Consider the following 19,669-nt stretch of genomic DNA (forward strand, 5'->3'; position numbering starts at 1 on the left):
TTTCTCGAAATTTCAATTTTTTTTTTTAAATTGTTTATAACTTATTTTATTTAATAATTTTTTTAGATTCTGACCCCAGATTCGAAAAGTACACTAAATTTTACGTGAGAAATGATGTCTGAAAAGTTTTTCAAACAATTTCTAGTCGGTGTAATTCATTGCTATAAATGTCGTCCAAAAATGGTCGTTTCAGGCGTTAAAGGGTTAATGTTACTTTTTACACATAAAAAACACATAAAAATAGTGAAAATGAATGCTAGAGTCCAGGTTGAGGGGTATTATAATTCTATGCTAACAGAATAACTTTGATTACTATTACTAATAAAAAAAAACTTATACTACATATTTATTAGCCTTGATAATTATACATGTTTACAGGCTTTCCAGTGTTTCGCTTCCAAGGTACATAATCTACTATTTCACCACAATTACCCGTAGAAAAAAATTTACCTGAGCACTAACGATTTATGCCCTTAATACTATATTTATTTCAAGTACTGTACCTCATTTTTTATAATTAAATTTATCATAATTAAAAAAAAATAAAAAATTCTCGCTTAGTTCTATGTATCAAATATATCAATCAAATATCAATATATTTTAATTATTATTGATAGATGACTTTCAAATTGGAGTTTCCGTATTTAGTTTCAGTAAAAACTTATTTGAAATTGGAAGAGCCATTTTTTCTGTTATAAATAAACGAGGTAATTGATAAACTGTACAAAGAAGAGCAATATCTCCTTGTCTCAATTGAAATTCACATCCATTCGTTAGAGATCTGGATGGCAGCTCCCCTTCACATACAAGAGCCCAATGTTGATATTTTGATAGTTTCTCCTTTTCATTAGACAGTACCGGAGCAGTTACGAGAAAATGCTCCAAAAAAGCTCGAGGCGTAGCGTCTTGAGCCAAACATTTAGCTAGTCGCTCTAAAATGGCATCCACGGTATGCCGTGGTTGTTGACGTGTAATTCTCAAATATTTTTGTAATGGTCTAGCCATTGAAGGAAAAACAGATTGTGCTGCTTCCATCGGAGTAAGTAAATTTGTATCTATCAGTTCTGCATCAGAATTTATTCTCTGAATGTGTGCAAACGCTTCTTCAGCTGCCGAAATTAATCTTGCTCTCCGCTTTCGAACTCTTTTTTCGTATTCATTTTCATCATAGAAACGTTCGTTATGACTTGAATCTCGTTTACGAGATTGTGAACAAAGCGACGAGAAATCATTTTTAATTGTGTTTCTATTACAACGATCAGTTGAATTATCATTATGTTCATCAACATTGTAAAATTTAAAATTACTTGAAACGTGTTTTTTTGAAGATCTCGAGACAGGCAAACGTTCTAAATATGGATTATAGACCGGAAATTCTGTGTAATATTTTTCTAAAATCCAAACGGCAGCTCTTTGTATTGATAATTGGCCAATAGCATAAGATTTTGATACTCCATCAGGGCTTCTGATTACCTAAAAATTATTCATAATATATTTATTAATATTACTGATATAATTAAGAGTAAGTAAATTATCGGAAATTTAATTGATGAATTTTTCATTTTTACTGATCAAAAAATGATAATGGAGGACTATTAGGAACATTTTGGGTGTGATCTTTTTAAAAAATAAAACCAAAAATCACTCCAAAAATTCTGAAAAAATGTACACATATTTTTTGAACAATTCTAAACACTTCTTATTCTATGAAATTTTTTCATGAAGCCGATCCTAGTCGAGAAAAAAAATCACGAATTTTTCTAGTAAATTTGATTAATTCCTTCAGAAAAGAGCTGAACAGTGTCTTATCGAAAAAATGCAACTGTTCTCGAAAGTTTAAAACTTTTTTTAATGAAAAAAAATTTTTTCAGATTTTTTTGCAAAAAACTGTTGCCAAGCAGAGTTAAAATCACTTTTGCATTGTTAGGCCACACCGTGCGGCATAGAGCGTAGCGATCAATGTCCTTTGCAGCTCTTACGTCACATGCGGATGTTGGCCACGCCAGCAAATGTGAGCGACGATGTGCTTCGAAACAGATGGCTGGACCTTTTGCCGCCGCAAACGAGGTACATGCTGCTAGACATCAGGAAGCAGTCGCTCGAGGACCTTGCAGCAGTGGCCGACGAGGCTCATGAGGTCAGCCCGTCAGTGATGGCAATGAGCCATTCACCCCGGAGATCCCAGTCACCGTCCAACGCCTCGTCGAATCATGTCGCGCAGGAGCTTGCAGAGCTCCGTCGAGCTATTGAGAAGCTCACCAACATCACGCGCAAGTCCCTCCGTTCCAGGAGTGGCCAACGAGGTCGCTCCAGGAGTCGTGGCACCCGGTCAGTGAGAAACAGATCACCTACGTCAGCGAACAACGCGAGGACTGGGTACTGCTGGTACCACGCGACGACCCACGGCAGCGACGCGGACAACGGCAAGACAGGCTGGACGCATCCGCTGACGAAATATCCCTCGTCGCATTCGGAAAACTAGAGCTCGATAATCCCGAAGAAGATCTTTCGCACGCCTTTCGTCAAACAGGCTCTCGTGCTCTTTGCAGTCTGCGAAACTCGTACAGGCTGTGAACGCGACCCTCATTGTGACGTTTGGTGAGAAAAAGTTCACTCTGAACATCGGATTATCAAGACCGCTCGAGTGGACGTTTATCATCGCCGACGTCCGCACGGCAATCCTCGGATCGGACTTCATTATTCGACACGATTTTCACGTCGATCTCCCTCGCCGCAGTCTAATCGACCGATTGACCAACGTTGCATCGTCGTGCTCTATCAGGCCGTTGGCCGAGGTATACGCCATCTCGCCTGTGACTGCGAAAATCAGCGAAGCGCCTGTTGAATCTGAATACCAGAGGATGGCCAAGGAACTCGTTTCGACAGAAGTGCCAGCTGGAGAGATGGCCTGCATACCCAACCTGCCTGTCCAACACCACATAGTGACAGTCGGACAGCCCGTCTTCACTCGACCATGACGGCTCGCAGGAGAGCATCTCGAAGCAGCGAAGAACGAATTCACAAATCTGCTTGAGGGAAAAATCATTCGACCCTCTTCGAGCCATGAGCGATCCCGTTGCACCTCATGCCGAAGCCAGGAGGCAGTTTGGCAACACGAAAACGCGACCGGATCGTCACCCACTGCCTATTATAGAGGATCTGCTCCAGGAAATCGGTGGTGACGTCTTCTCGGTAGTCAACCTCTATCAAGCCTTTTATCAGATCCCAGTGGTACTGGAGGACATCCTGAAGACGGCTGTGACGATGCCCTTTGGACTCTTCGAGTTCGTCGGGATGCCTCGGGACTTCGCAACTCAGCCCAGACATTTCAGAGAGCCATGAATCATCTACTGCGCGACCTACCATTCGTCTGATGCTACCAGGACGACATTTTGGTGTTGTCAACAGGACACGATGAGCACGCGCAACGCTTGCGTGAGCTTTTCACGGTACTGTGCAACGCGAAGTTTCAAGTTAATTGGACCAAGTGCCAACCTGGCCAAAAGGAGGTCATCTTCGCGGGGTATCACGTGTCGGCATCAGGTTTTAGACCACCGGAGCTACGCCGTTTCCTGAGCATGACCACCGCTCACCGAGTTGCTCAGAGGCCTCGTGAGAAAAAAAGAAAAGCTCGCTTGAACACCGAAGGCCGAAGCCGCTTTTGAACGCACCAAGAAGGCGATGACCGAAGAAGTGCGCTCATCGTTTTTGTCGCCGTCGCAGCCGCTGGCTCTCTACACCGACGCCTCAGACACAGCCATCGGTGCCGCGCTGAATCAGCAGCGCGAGATCGGAGTTTGGGTGCCACTCAGTTTTTTCTCAAGAAAGGTCTCACCAACAGAGCAACGGTACTCTACGTACGACCTCGAGCTTTTGGCCATTCACGCTTCGATAAAGCATTTCCAACGGATACTCGAAGGTTGGAACTTTTGTATCCTCACCAATCACAAGCCGTTGCTTTACGCACTCGAGCAGCGCACGGACAAGCATTCACCTCGTCAGACAAGACAGCTTGATTTCATTGGCCAGTTCGACACCGTTATTCAGCATACTCCCGGCGAGGACAGCGCGGTGGTGGACGTGTGTCTCGCGTCAACAGCATAGCCATGCCGACCTTGGTCACGATGAAGGAGCTCAGCAATGAGCAGAAAAACGATCTATAGCTTGTCCGTTCGTCTTCAAAGATCTGAGCACCTGCGACTACGTCATGCGCCGCCTGAACATGACAAAAAAGAATTTGGCTGAGGCGAGCCGGCCTGGGGAACAACAATCTGCCCCATCCATGGAGTCAACGGTTTCAGCAGAGCCCACGACACCCTCGGACCCCATGTCGACCACACAGCCTGTGTCGTCTACTCAGCAAAGGCTTTCTATAGAAACTACGCTACCTCCAACAAGATCCCAGCCACGACGTGTCGCTTTTACATAATCCTCGTAAAATGCGAAGTCCATTGGGAGGGGAGTAGCTGTAGCGCCTTCAACCCTGCAAAGCGAGAGACGTGCTCGAAAAATATACCTATTATATGGCATCATAGAGGAAAATTGTAGATTTTCTGACAAAAGGGGGGGGGGGATGGAACTTACACTCTTAAATTCGGTTTCGCCTCATTGTCATTTTTACGTGCATGCGGGTGTTTCATTTTTCACCTGTGTAAGAATAGTAGATTTTCTTACAAGGGGGAGAAATGAAACTTCCGCATGCACGTGATAATGGCGCCGTCATATCACATGTATGAGGGTGTTTCATTTTTTACCCGTGTAAATTAAAATAGTATTTTTTTCCATTCCCGTTTTCATAAAATTATCCAAATAAATTCAAAATAAAAAAATTAATTCAAGATTTCAATGCACATAAGGACTTGCATTTGTAGTAGACATACCATAATGCGCGAATGATATTTCAGGACTCTGCATAATTTTTTCTACGTAATTATTATAACATCTCGAAGTATTGATGTGTCTCCGACAAATTGTAGGCTAAGTAATGCGGGCGATAAAATTATAAATATTACGTTGCTAGGCTGAGCTGGCGATAGAACCACTGCATCTGTCGGACACGCAGAAGTGGGCAAAAGTACTTTTTTTTTCTACGCTACGCGTACGGCGAAAGTAAATACTTTTGCCGGAGGGATGGAAAAATAGTTATTTATGTAACAAGTGCCCAAAAGGCGTTTTTGGGCACGAGTGTGCGGAAAAAGACACGAGTGCCGGCTGTGCCGGCACGAGTGGGTGTTTTTTCCGCACACTGTGCGCAAAAAGCTGGGCACGTGTTGCATACAAAATTTTATGCAATAGTAGGCGAAAAAAACGTTCATTTAAATGGGGCGTTTTACCGCACACCTGTGTCCAAAATGGGGCATTTTACCGCACACAAGTGTCCAAAAACGCTTTTTGCGCACTAAAAAATGTTTGAAAAAAGACATTTTTCGTCATACTATTGCATAAACAGAATTTTTTCATTCCTGTGCAAAAATAGTAGTAATCAGAGTTTTTTGTGTCACCCTAACCTAAATTAACATTTTACTCCCGCTGAGCGAAATGAAAATGTCATTTTAGGCTGGGGGATTAACAAAAAATTGTATTTGCACCTATGTAGCGAAAAAAGAAAGTCTCAGAGCACGTGATTATCAGCCTCGGCTTCGCCTCGGATGATAAATTACACGTGCTCTGAGACTTTTCAGTTTTTCTCTCCCTAGGTGCAAAATATACTATTTCCCCACTTTTCTGGCAAAAGTGTTTACTTTCACATCGCTAGCATAGGCTAGAAGAAGCAATTCTGCGATTTCGGCAAATGCACCGATTGCTATAGCCAGTTTGACCAAACAACATAATATTTACTATTTTGTTGCTCGAATGACTTAGCCTATTACTTTATTTTATATAAATTTTCATGACGTTCGCCCTCCAACCAGTATCACTCGTTTCGCTTGTGATGCGCATTTTGAGGGCGATCATCAATAGTTAATAAATAGAGCCAACTCTATGCCTGGTATACTTAGGAATAGGTCTTAGCCTGGAATAGGTCTTAGTCAATATGGAGTTACCAGTTTGGAGCGCAGCACTCAAAATGACTGGAAAAAATTGATTGTTTAAATGTATCCATGGACTACAGTAATTCTTTTATGAAAATTCAAGATACACTATCGTAAAGTACTCTTTTTAACGAGTAATTTAAAAAAAAATTTGAGCTCTCTACGATTATTTTTGCACCCTGTAGGTCGTTTTGTAGGTACTATTTATGTGCAGTATGCCCAAAAATCGTTACATTTGAATGTTCATAAAAATGACTTATAGGGACCATGGGATCAAACTATGCATACTGGGCTTTATTATTGGGTACCAGAAAATCACAAAAAAATTTAGTGAGAATTGGTCATTCATACGTAGTGGGGTCTCCTTGTAAGCAATTTTCCTAATCTGCCTGAGCAGCGAAAACATACACTTTTGCCGAAAGAATGGAAAAAACACATTTATAGCACTGCGTGGCATAAGTTCACATCTATGGCACGCTTTTCGGTGGCATAAGTCGCACATTCTGGCACCGCTACGTTCGCATCACACTCGCATACGCTCGTGCGCTAACCTCACTTCGCGCTACCAGAAAGTGCGACTCATGGCTCGGAAAAGGGGGCATAAATGTGAACTTTGCACAGTACTATAAAATGTTGTTCGATACTCGGGCCAGCTATTAGGACCCTCGCTGCGCTCGGGCCCTAAACTACGCCGTGCCAAAAAGTGTTACTTATGGCACTTGTATCGAAAATTACTATTTTCCTACTCTAACTTAAAATATGCAACTTTGCCGCTTATTCTAGGCTAGGGTAGGAAAAAAATTGTATCATCAACTAGTGCAAGTATGGTTTTTTAACAAAACTTGTTACAGCACGAGCCAAAGGCTAGTGCTACAATTCCTCGTTTCGCTAAAAAACCATAGCTGCACCCGTTGAGAATTATACTATTTTATATTGGTGAGAATGTAGGCGATCAACTAGCGTTAATTGCCTTAATTTTATCGTTCTGAAATTTTAAGACAACAATCTGCTCATGTTACTGCTCAGAATGATCTAGAATGAAAAACGTTGGTTAAAAAATAACGAAATGACATCATTTTTTCGAAAATCGAAATTTTTTTCTTTCTTAAAAAATATTCTGTCGTTTTTTCCATTCTGGTCGATTTTGAGCAGAAATATCTGCAGAGGACTGTATTAAATTTCAAAACGATAAAAGTAATGGTTTTTCTGAATCATATGAGCTCACTTGAAAAACTTTGTTTCGAGACAACAGTTGTAGCAGACAACAAAAAACTGCTAAAAAAATACAAAAAAATGTTAATTTAGTTTACTTTATTGTGTAAAAAGTTCCATTCAGATATGACTTTTTCTTCCATTAAAAATAAACTATTGAAAATTTATAAACTTTTTTGTTTGGAGGTGCAAGATCCTCTTCCCTCAAAAAATGACTATCGATAGAATCTTTCGAAATTTCAACCACATATTATTGACAATGCTTTTCATACGAAGGAAAAACTTCAGGAACCTAAGCGTTACCGTTTCCGAGATATAATTATAATCAAAGTTAGCTACTTTAAAACGGGATCTCTTTGGTACAGTATCTGAAATACGATATTTGGGTTAGTTATAAAAAAACTCTTTGGTAGAATCTTTTAAAAAACTAGGAGCTATTATTGTTCAGTGTGTACTGAAACCTTTCTCAAAAACTGAAAACACCTGACGGTACAATTTTTGAGAAAAGTTAATTCAAAGTCGACAATTTGATAGTATTTTGAGCCGGCAGAGAACGAATATATGCATGCGTGCGTGTACAAATGTGAGTGAGCGTGTATGAGTGCAATGGAGTCGCGATCAAACTTTTGATTCTGATTATCGTGAGGGAACTACCTTAAAGGAACTTTGAAACAAGATCAAAAGCCATTTTTAAACATAGACAGCTGAGCTCTAAAGGGAAGCTTACTATGTATCGTATAATTATTGTAATTGATTTTGTAAAAACATTTACTTTTTTCTTTTAAGAAGGTACTTCGAGTACTACGTTAGTCAAGTTTTCATAGTCGCGTGTATGTCGAAGGTAACTAGAACTAACCTAACTAAATAATCCCTAGACAGGCACGTCTGCTCGTTGTTCGCGTACTACGTTGATCAGTTGTTGCATGCTGGTTATAGTGCTCGTTTACCGTCGCCCGAGATTTGCACGGAATGTCACTAGAATGTGAATTCATCAACAAATTTTAATTAATTTCACAGTACTTACGTAGCTCACAAAACTTTAATACGGGGTACAGTGATAGTTTAATGAAGGGCTCAAAAAATTTATAGTTATAAATTATGATATATGTTATGAAATGTAAAAAATTATCTTCATTTGCTTAAGAGACAATGTAAAAATGCTTTACTGATATCTCTTAACTGTGCATTCCTATTATAAAAATGAGCATGTTCACATAATTTGGTTTGATTCCGTCTTATAAGTCTTCGACGGAGGTACCTCTTTAACATAAACAGATTGTAAATAATAAAGAGGAAAATAAAGTTTCAAACATAAATCAATTAATTCAATCTCTAATCGGTCACCGTTTGAAAATTTGGAAATTTTCAACATGCAAATAAATAAAACATGTATTAATATTTACTTTGAGGTAGAATTTTGGTTTCAAATATATTATTTCATTTGAGAGAACTGCAACTAATTGAATCAACATGAGTGTATCAACAAAATTTCCAGCATATTTAACCAATATCTTATACTCGGCAATTTCACCAGTTATTGCATTTTTCGCTGCATCTGTAATCTGGAATAAAGACAAAAATTAATGTTGAGATTGAGCATTAAAGATAAAATAATATAATTAAGAAAGTTTTTGCGCGAACTTTTCGACATAGAAACTCAAATGAAAATACCTCACTTGATATCTCAAGTGAGTTTTGAATTTTAGTATAGCACACTGAATTTATAATTTATAGATCTTTATAAATAAATCAGGACAAATGTATAAAGGGTATGTATTTGGGTGGTTCACTTTTGTAAACATTTTCGAAATCGCGTTGGCACCTTGTAGATTTTTAAAGTTTAAGTCCAAAAAAATGTCGTTGCAAGTGTTGATAGCTACTTGAATTTCAAAAGCGCAGTCCTAAAGACGAGCAAAATTGATCAATCATAAAATAGATTTCAATCTCTATTCTGAGAATGAAAATATTTTTCAATTTCAATTTTTTTTAATTTAACTTTAGTATGAATTTTAAACTGCCTTAATCTATTACAAATTTTATAATTTTATGATTTCATATATAGTCCTGGAGCCAAAGAGGGGTCGGATCGGCCACGAGAAGAAGATGGATGAAAACATGTTATTCTTTTGTATTTTTTCACGCTGAATCCGAATATCCGAATAAAAATTTGTTATAAACAAATATATTGCAAAATGAAGAAAATTTAAATTTTTCTCAATTTTAAACCCATATTTGTGTTTTTTGGGCAATTTTAAGCAAAAAGTGTCTCTTGTAAAATTTTCGTAAAATGATTATTTACCGAGATATTGAGACTCAAAGAGGAAAAAATGCACATTTTTGACCATTTTCAAATACCCATAACTTTTGAAATAACAACGTTAGATAGATTTTAGACCTGTCATTTGAAAGATAAAAACTTAATCTTTAAGGTGATACTAATATCAAACATGATTTATCATACTGGACATGTTTTTTTGCACTATAAACATCGGCGTGTCAGAGCGTGTAATCGCGTTACGCATGCTACTGACATGTGCATTGCCATCAGAACGTGGTCGGCCCAGAACCTCATGAGCCAGACGGTGCAAGAACTCGGCATAGACGTGGCCATCGTGTGCGACCAATATAGAAACGTTGGTCTGACTTCACGATCGCGAGAGGCCGCCTGCGTGCAGCTATCGAGGAAAGCAAGCGACGCTGCTAGAGCGCCCTATGCGGTAAGGTCGATCGGGACGTATGAGGGTGGCCATACGGAACGGTCATGTCGCGGCGGAAGGGCCCCAGGATGGCTATTACTGGAGCAACAAACGGTCGCCACTCTGTTTCCGACGGTCACCGAGCCTCTGATCCAACCTCCGGTGGGACCGGCCGGGGCCATAATCCTGGGCGCCACCCCCGCCTGTCCCCACACGGTCGAAAACGCTGAGCACGTCTTCTTTCACTATCTTCGATTCGAGGAACTTTTGAATTCTAAAAAATGTCGATAGAAGGCCTCAATCGCTCTATAAATTTTTTGTACATTCCTGACATGCCAAAAAATGTGTTTATCATATTAGATTTAGAAAAAAAATGTTGACCGGTTAAGTTGACAGAGAATCGGCCATATAGTATAGGAGCTGCGGTATCAAGGTAGATGGGATGTGGCAATGATGGCCGATTACTGCTGCATGTTGAAGATAAAGAGGTAAAAAACGCAAATGGCAACCATTACGCAGGTCGTTTGAAGAAAAAAGATGTGTTACAAAAAAAAGTAAAAATGCAAAATTAAGAATATTTTAATTTAATTTTATTTATTTTATTATATATTATTATTTTTTTTATTTTAATTTAATTTTAATTATTTTATTATATATTATTTTTTAATTTTATTTTAATTTTATTTTATTTATTTTATTATATATTATTTTTTATTTTATTTTAATTCAATTTATAAGTTTTTTCAAATTTTTTTCCACCTTTTTTCATGGTCTGATTCAGATTCAGCGACCCTCGAAACTTTAATGTGATTCTTTTTGGATATTTATATTGACTCCTCTTAATTTGACCTTCAAATGACCTTGAAGTTGACCTCGTAAAGATCGTCTGACTTCGGATTTGAATTCAGCATTCTCGAAAACCATGCATGAATTTTTTCGGATTTTTTTACCATTTTCCCTTTATTAACCTCAAAATGTCCTTGAAAATGAACCAACCTAGAAAAACCGACCTTGGATTCGGTTTCAGCGACTCCAAAAAGATTAAAGTTACCAAGTCTAGTCGGTGGACTCGAAATTGCTTCCTCATAAAGGAAGCTCTGTGATAGGCTCGAAAACGAAATTTTGAACCAGACCTTGTAGGACAATTTGGCTTACATATTTGTGGGTTTATATTTCAAACATGTCGTTGAATCAAAATTCAAAAATGAAATATGAATTTTCCCTTTAATAACCAAACCCTTTCATTAATATAATTTTTTATGAGGAAACTCTTTGCCAATAAATTGGCAGCGGTTTGTTTGTGTGGCTGGGTTATCAATGAAGTAAAGTCTGTTTGGCCTGAATCGGTATTTGTACACAGGAAACCACATCATAGTTAATCACAAGGATCTGTAGAAAAAGCGAACAGAGATATTGAAAATATTATAACTGTGTGGATGGCTAAAAATAAAACTAAAAAATCGCTCCAAGGCTTACCATTTGTTCATTCTTCTAAAAATAGAGCCTTCCATTCGGGAATTAGACGAAGTCCATATAAAGCTATGTTTGGTTTTGAACCAATAGTAGGCCTAAAGGATTACCCTCAGATATAATATCAAATTTCAGCGACGAAGATGAGATGAGCTTCCCTGAGTTGCCTCCCTATAATTGATAATGACGACCCAATAAAACTTGCAGAAAGTCAAAAGACCGACGAAATTTCTTCTTGTAAGGAACTTGTTCAATCAAATAAAGATATCCGTGTAACAAGGAAATGAGCTGTATAAGAAGGTTTAGAAAGACAAGCAAGGCGAATGAAGACCCGGTCTGATAATTTGCACAAGGCGGTAACAGTGGACGATTGTATTATCATTACAATTCTTGAAGTGGACAAAGTGAAAGACGATTTCCGACATATCATTGGAATTATTTTAGAAGGGAAGAACAGCCTCTATAAAGTTAGAACGAAGTACGGGGTCCTTAACGAACAATATTGCCGCTTAAACCTTTAACGCTTGAAATCACCATTTTTTGACAACATTTATAGCGATGAATTACACCAACTAAAAATTGTTTAAAAAACTTTTCAGACATCATTTCTTACGTAAAATTTAAGGTACTTTTCGAATCCAGGGTCAGAGTTTTCAAAAATTTATTTAATAAAAAGTTATAAACAATTTTGTAAAAAAAAACATGAAATTTGGAGGAAAAAATCTCGTTTAATTCAAATTTCAACACGGAAAGAAGGTTCGCTCGTGCGTTTCACGCATAAAAATTTGGTCAATGGCATGTATACTTTATTGTAAAATAGTTATTACTTTCAATTTGGTGTATGTAAAAACTCTCTTAGCCCTCTAGAACCAAAGATACTGCTATTCGAAGTTTTACTCAACATTCAAGTATCATGTCAACTGGTCTATGAAAATGACAGATTTAATGCTTTAATTCTCAGTGAAACTTCAAACGGCTGTATCTTCGGTTCTAGAGGATTTAGAGAGTTTTTACATACACCAAATTAAAGGTAATTTTGTACTCTTTAAGTTTATGTACTTATTGTTGTACAATGGGTTGTGGAGGGGACGATTTTGAACGAGTCTGGAAGTTTTTGCAGAGTTTAGCCGACATCGTACACGTTTAGTCAGTCAGAGCGGAAATACGCGTGACAGTCACCAGACTAATGTATGACGAGTGACCCTGAGGAGGGTCGATGTTATTTGTTGCCTCTTAGTTTACAAGTTTTGCAAACTCTACGTTTAGTCCTGAGAATGACTAGTTTTGATGCAGGCTGTTAATTTGTGCAGAAGGACTGGCTGTGACCAGCGGTGACCAGCGGTGACCAGCTTTGACCGAAGTTGATCGTCTGTGACCGATGTTGACCGTCAGGGAGGTGATGGTCGGATGGATGATGACGTCGTTGTCGGCTCGGGCTGCTTGGCTGTCACATGACTCGTGAGAATGGAGTGACACAAATACCGATTACTTTTCTGTCCAACTTGTAAAGTTGAACAGTCAAAAGTCAATAGACAAAAGTCCAATCGCTTTTCTATTCTCACTTGTAACAAGTCGAACAGTCAAAAGCTGATTCAATCGAGTCAAGCGGCACTTATACTAGTACTCTGAACTCGACCTTTTCTCTTGCAGGCACGACTTTTTAGTGGCGCAGCACCACCTGGCGGCCGAGTCGGAAGTTTGAAAAGTCAAAAGGTGGGGAAAGGTGTTGAAATAATGAGTCAAGTATTTTGTAATTTAACCAAGTTCACTATTGAGAAGTGGCCCTAGGTCAAAACTCTTGAGTGCTCGTCGACGCGAACGCGAGGATGAGAGTCGATGTGCTCTGGCTGGCGACCGAGAGACGACTGACTGAGTCGGCCAAAGTGGCTCGCTTATATACCCAGCGAACCACGCGCTGATTGGCTGATGCCGCAAGGTGGGGACGCAAGCAGGGGTCTCGGCGTTGGGGACAACATTATGTTTGAGGTTTGAGTTTGCCGAGTATGTGTAACATGTAAAGATATAATATGTAAACATATTAATGTCTACATAAAAACTTACAAGGGAGTAGTTGACATGTTGAGGAAGCTTCTTAAATAGTTTTGGAAAGGAAAGTCCGGATCATACTTGATTAGATTTTGTGCTTTTTGTTTTTTCTTGATTATTTCTATTGTAGAAGCCTCCAGAGTGCTCAGACCGCTTTAAGACCCATTTTTTCTGAAAATTTGGACGATTTCTAACAAAAAAACTTTGTGCACTTTTACTTTTGAGTAATTCTACATTGAGCTAGAGCTTAATGAAATATTTGCGATCTCCGATAAATTACGGAAAAATGCAAAAAAAGGCCAACTCTGGAATTCCGAATAAGGGTGATAGAAAGCCCCAATCCCCTTATAAATTTTTTTATATATTTCTGACATTCCAAAGAATGTTTTCATCGTATTAGATATAGAAAAAAATTTTTGACCGGTTTAGTTGACAGAGAATCGACCATAATATATGCGCGATATGTGTAGATAACTAACATAAGGTTAGAATACCAACTGTGCTAATATAAATACACACGTATTAGGTAGGTTAGTTTTCTAGAGGCAAGCATATGTTTGTTTGTAAAAATCGACGAGTAAAATAATTACATAATAGCAGAAAGCAGGGTTAGGTCGAATACTTGGGGCTCTCAAAAAATCGAAAAATTATCTCGGGAAGCCAGAAAATTATTACTTTAAAAAAATTTTACCAATCTAAAATATACTACATACCGCACCAAAAATTACTATGTTAGTCGAGTAGTTGAGTAGTTGACCGATTGCTTAATCGATCGGACAGCAGCCCAAATTCGAAGCGTAAAGCCTAGAAAACCCTTTTGCGATTCGTAACGTAATTGAGTACGTCGCTAACCCGAGTTTTGATGAGTAAGAGTATTTTGCTGAATGTGATTGTGTGTGAACGTCGATCAGCACAGTTGTGATACGTGTGTGCTCGCGTGGTGCATAGCGTGTGCCAGCGAGTAGCCTCGTCGGGTGCGTGAGTCAGCACGACAATACGCTAGCGAGTACTAGGACGTGTGTGAGTGTGTGAGTGTGAACGGAGACGTGGTGAATAACCTCGTCGGGATTTGGCGCGACACAGCCTCAAGACCCTCACGCGACCCGTGCTTCGACACAACCGGCCTCGTGGCCTCGCGGACGCGTGTAGAGCCATTAGGGCTTAGATTACGCGGAGATAGGCGGACATTGGCGCGTACGAGCAGACCTAACGCTGCAACGAACCTGCGTTGCCCTTAGCGAATCTCAGAGTACCTGGTGCTAGCCGGCCAGGTAGTCGCAAAGAGAAGAAAGCGTTTGTGTCGCTCGTCACAACTGAAAAAGTGTATAAAATTTGGAGTAAATTTATTAAGCGGTACTTTGGGAACTCTACGTAGGAAACCTCATTTTAATTGCTTAGATCAGTAACCAAATTAATAGGAGTGGTACGCATACCATGAGCACATACCTTTAATATAAGAATGGAAACATCTTCTCAAAGGTATAAAAGACCACCAGTATTATTGCTATGAGCCCAAGGTTACAAAATTTAATGTGTCATCAATTTTAGGAATATAATATAGCTTTAAGCCCCCTATTAGCCCTTAAGTACACTTATCATAATACATTAATACGGTACTGCTGTGACTTAAATAGACCATTATGGTCACGAAGCGCCACAAAGTGCACTACCGCAGCGCAAGTGGCACCTGAGCGTAGCGAAAATGATAATCGGTTACATTAGTCACACATTATAATATAACATTACTTTTAAAAAATGTACCTGTACGATGTAAAATAACCAGAAGGAGCATGTACATAATAGTGTAACCAGAATTGTTCCCGTCTTGAAAATTGAGAAACGAGGAGTAAATGCTTCATTTTTTTTACCAATAACAATATAACTTCCAATAAATAACAAAAATATCTTGAATATTAAGCTTATTAAATGACCTTTACACTCCAAATTACATGAAGAGTATGATATTTTTTGCTGTGTTGTCAATATCGACAAATTTTCTGGAATATAATTGAACTTAGGCCAAATTATCATGATAACTGGGCTGATTAGTGACACTATCAAAATGGCCATCGTAATCATGTTACTAATGCAGTTTTGAAATGGACGTTTAGAATTTTTTTTACTTGACCAAGTATTTATTTTTTCATCTAAAGTAGATCTATCAGAAGTATTTTCTGTGATAACGGTTGTATTTTCGGTCCATGTTTCTTCTGAATGTAGAATTTCTAGATCTATATCATCATGACTGGTATCTTCTAGCTTACTCTGTCTTATATTTACAGTTGTTTGGAATGGTGCCATTATTATAACTGAAACTTTGTATTTTGGTATACCAAGAAGTAACGAGCGAAATTTTATCTGAAATGAAAATATCAAATATTTATATTTAAAATAAAATTACCTTAGATGTTTAATGATTCAATAAAAAAGTAGGAAAATGAGAAATTTATTTTTATATATACATTTTTCTATTTAATGTTCCAAAAATTGATCATCACTTTATACAGGGTGTCCCAAAAGTATGGAAACCTCTGAAAAGCGGCCAAAATAAGCGGGAAAAAAAATTGGATAACCCTATATTCGACGTTTTTTTTCACGGGGAATCCAATGGTGACCTCAGATTTGACCTTGAACATAACCTCAAAGCTGCAGCGACTCAAAAATCGATTTTTCAAATTTACCCCCCATTTTTTATTGCAGATTTGAAAAGAGCGAAAAATTTCACGTCAAAATGTATGTTTTGTTTTTTTTTTAAAGACCATTTTAAGGGTGCTACAGGCTCAAATGAAACCCCGATTTAACCTAAAATTAAGCTCAGAAGAACTTCATTTTCTAACTGTACCGCCCCCAAAAATTATATTGGAAAAAAAACATAAAGGCCTATTCAAACGTATGTTCTCAACGTTTCATCAATCTTAAAGTGAACTTCTCAAGACTTGAAAACTATTGGGAAATGAATTGTGGGTGGAGCTTCGTCAATGAATCGTACACTATATAGGGCAATTGAATCTGCATCAATCCTCAAATGTATATAAAGCGAATGCTAGGAGCCTCTACCTATGCTAGTCCGTACACTATTGTTATTTTCTTGACGCCTATGTTATATGCAGAGACAGTCCAAACTCGCTATATTTACGCAAATTCAGCTTCTGTCGTCGAAAGCGCAAAAGATTTTTGTAGTTGTGAAGTCCATGAAACAGCAGCATCTCAAATCATGGCAACAAACCCGTTTTTTTATCTTCGTGTCTTCAGATCACCAGCATAATTAGCATCAGTATGAGTGCAGAGTCCTTTAGTGGATGAGATATATTATAGGCCAAAATCGATAGTTCCTTTTATATTGTTATATGCTATTTTTTCACATTAAATAAAGTTTTCGAGTGACATAAATTTTACATTAAAATAAAGTTCTCGAGTGTTTTTGCTGCTCGCATATCTCATCACTTTAACTCAGCAGTTCGCTAGAGTTAACAGCGAATTAGCATCAGTTTCATTAAGTTCGCGAGTGCCAAATTTCGCGAGTGTCGAGTTCGCGGCCATTACGCGCGGCCGAAAATCCTTGCCGTTGCGTGTGTGAACACGACTTGCCGGCTAAACACGTGTGTGCGGCGGCCATTTTTTCGCACAACGCAGATTGTCGACGTCTGCCGTTGGCGCGTTTGAACTCGTTCGAGTTCGCAGCCCGCACGTGTGTGTACCACAATTTCAATAGCTGAGTAGCAATTTCCGGCTCTCGCTTTCGCAACTTTGCGATTTTTCTCTCTCGAACTTTGGCATTGGGCAGTGCTTTTTCAGCCATTTTTGAGTCGGTTTAACTCAAGGCTGTTAATTTTTTTCAGTGAATTTCAAAAATTTTTGAAAATTTTTTATAACAAGCTAAGCTTGTTAGTTGAATTCCTTAGTGAACAAAATAATCAAATTCTTTTGAATTTGGAAAAATAACGGTCCGCCTTGGACAGGCTTCAAGAGCCACGCCGACTCATCTGAGTGTGTTCTCGTGGATGAGCAAGCGGTACGACGACATTGGCTTGGGCAGCGGCAAGCAGCGGTGATTTGCGGTTTGCATCGGACATCGGCTTCGGCGGCAGCAGCGGTGATTTGCGATTTTTCATCGAACATCAGGGATGAACAACGACGACATACTTCTTCGTTGCGAGGTCGACGATCTAACGTATCACGAGTGGCGCAGTTTAGCTAGAAAGTAAGATTTTCTTTTACTCGTTTCGCTCGACTGCATCCGACCGCGCGTACGCGAATTTATTCTTTTAAAATATAATTTTTTGAAATCAAATAAATAGTACGCTTTCTGCCTGCCGATGTATTTTTTGCAGAATGTAAATTTTTTGAGACGATTCTCGTCAAGGCCTGTGATGCCTTTATAATGCTGCCGCACTGTCGTCATCCTTGCTGCTGGCGTTAATCGATCTCGTTAGTTTCTTTACATCGGCTAGTGGTTTGCAAATATTTTTCTCCCTGTACATTGCCTTTGCGAGCACCGCGTCCTGCGGATGATGTTGCTGTCTGCTGTTTGGACGGTTAAGACTCAAAAATTTTTTTAAATTAATTTAGCTGTTGCATTTTTTCCCTGCCGCGTAGTTGAATGGTTTTCACGCTGTAATATTTTCTTCAATTTAGCGGGAATTTCTTTAAATTCTTGAAATTTGTGCATCAAATTTCTCGAATTTTCTGGAATTTTCGACCGTGCCAGAAGGCGCCTTTTTCATTTAATTTTGTGATTTCCGGTACGAGTCACGTTTGGCGCGTTTACACATAGAACACCTTGAACACTTGCTGATGTTCTTGCCCTTGGTTAAGTAATTGTTTATTTTCTGAATTCTTACCAGAGTTCTGGAAATTTCGCGCGGTTATCGAACTTGACTCTCGCACGAGTCTTTATTTTTGGCCTTAAAGTAATCTCTTGCTGAAGATTATTTACTTTCGGTACTAAGCTGTAGCGTTTGACTTTTGTTGTTGATTTTGAATTATTCAACGATCAGGCTTTTTCATTTCATTTAATCATTACATTTTTTCATCTTCATTTAATCATTTCATTATCGCTAAGGTGCATCCTTGCGATACGCCCTTGCTTCGCTTTTTTGTCAGGACGTACCATATTTTTCACTTTTCATTCGTTTCACCTGTTCAGAATTTTTAAGCAGACGCATAGCGAGTTACTGGAGAGGAATCGTGCGGGGTTTTTCGAATTTAAGTAGTTACGTCAAAAGCCAAGAAATTTCACCTTGTCCTCTGCTAATATTAGCAGATGATATACATATACAATTACGTACTGCCCTGTTGACTCGTACAGAGATTGTTTCGATTTTATTGTCCTTTTTGTCCTTATATGCAGCGTTTATGTTGCGGTTCATGCGGTGATTTTGCGCTTCAGTTGATTAATTTATTTTTTGATATCTAATTTAATAATTAGTAAATACTCTGACAGATCGTTTTTCTCAGCGATTTACTTCCTTTTACCGTGCAAATAATAGATATTTAATTAGATTTTCTCTTTGGGGTATTTTTGCAGTAGTATATCGGTAGTACCCCCGCGTGACAGGCGGGTAACCGGGGTTCGATTCCCCGCTGTAAGGACATTTTTATTTATAAAAAGCCTCATTGAGGTGTCTTTTGGATATCTCGCGTTTAGTATTACTAAAAATCCTCATCGAGGTGTTGCAAAGATATTTTTCAATTATTACTAAAAAATCCTCATCGAGGTGTTGCAAAGATATTTTTCAATTATTACTAAAAAATCCTCATCGAGGTATTGCGAGCTATTTTGCAATTATTAAAAATCCACTAGCGCTTGGGGTATTGCAAAGCTATTTTGCTATTATTAAAAATCCACTTATACTTGGAGTACTGCAAAGCTATTTTGCGAATAATTATTAAAAATCTACTTGTATTTGGGGTGTCGTAAAGCTATTTTGCGACTTTAACTATTAAAAATCCACTTACGTTTGGGGTATCGAGAAATTACTTTCGATTTAAAATTTAACTTGCAAGTCATTTATTGAGGTAAAACTTCGAAGTATTTTTGTTTGTATTGTCTTTTACTTGTATTGTTAATTGTTTTTTTTTGACTTTTCAATTCGTGCCCTTTACACGCGACTTGAAATTTTTTATTTTTAGGACATTGATTATTTTTGTCTAGATTTATCTAGCCTTAAATAATTAATCATGGTTACTCCCACCCCCCCCCCCCCCCCCCCC

The 19,669-nt window shown here is 38.5% G+C and overlaps 1 protein-coding gene across 2 annotated transcripts in view; it reads right to left on the reverse strand.

Annotated features, from left to right (window-relative positions):
- Positions 1 to 215: 215 nt before the first annotated feature.
- The window catches only part of LOC106655119 (vang-like protein 2-B), a 31,551-nt gene continuing 12,097 nt past the window's right edge, over positions 216 to 19,669 (reverse strand). Inside the window, exons 2-4 of one of the 2 annotated variants that reach the window (XM_014375338.2) lie at positions 15,218 to 15,814; positions 8,648 to 8,806; positions 216 to 1,473 (exon numbers count right to left, since the gene is read on the reverse strand). In XM_014375338.2, the coding sequence (XP_014230824.1) occupies positions 625 to 1,473; positions 8,648 to 8,806; positions 15,218 to 15,757 (1,548 nt within the window). In that variant the 5' untranslated portion in view covers positions 15,758 to 15,814 and the 3' untranslated portion in view covers positions 216 to 624. The remainder of the gene's footprint in view (positions 1,474 to 8,647; positions 8,807 to 15,217; positions 15,815 to 19,669) is intronic. The other variant, XM_014375339.2, reaches the window with a different exon arrangement.

This window comes from Trichogramma pretiosum, unplaced genomic scaffold (genome assembly GCF_000599845.2).
Source record: "Trichogramma pretiosum strain Unisexual culture from Peru unplaced genomic scaffold, Tpre_2.0 scaffold50, whole genome shotgun sequence".
Lineage (NCBI taxonomy): Eukaryota > Metazoa > Arthropoda > Insecta > Hymenoptera > Trichogrammatidae > Trichogramma > Trichogramma pretiosum.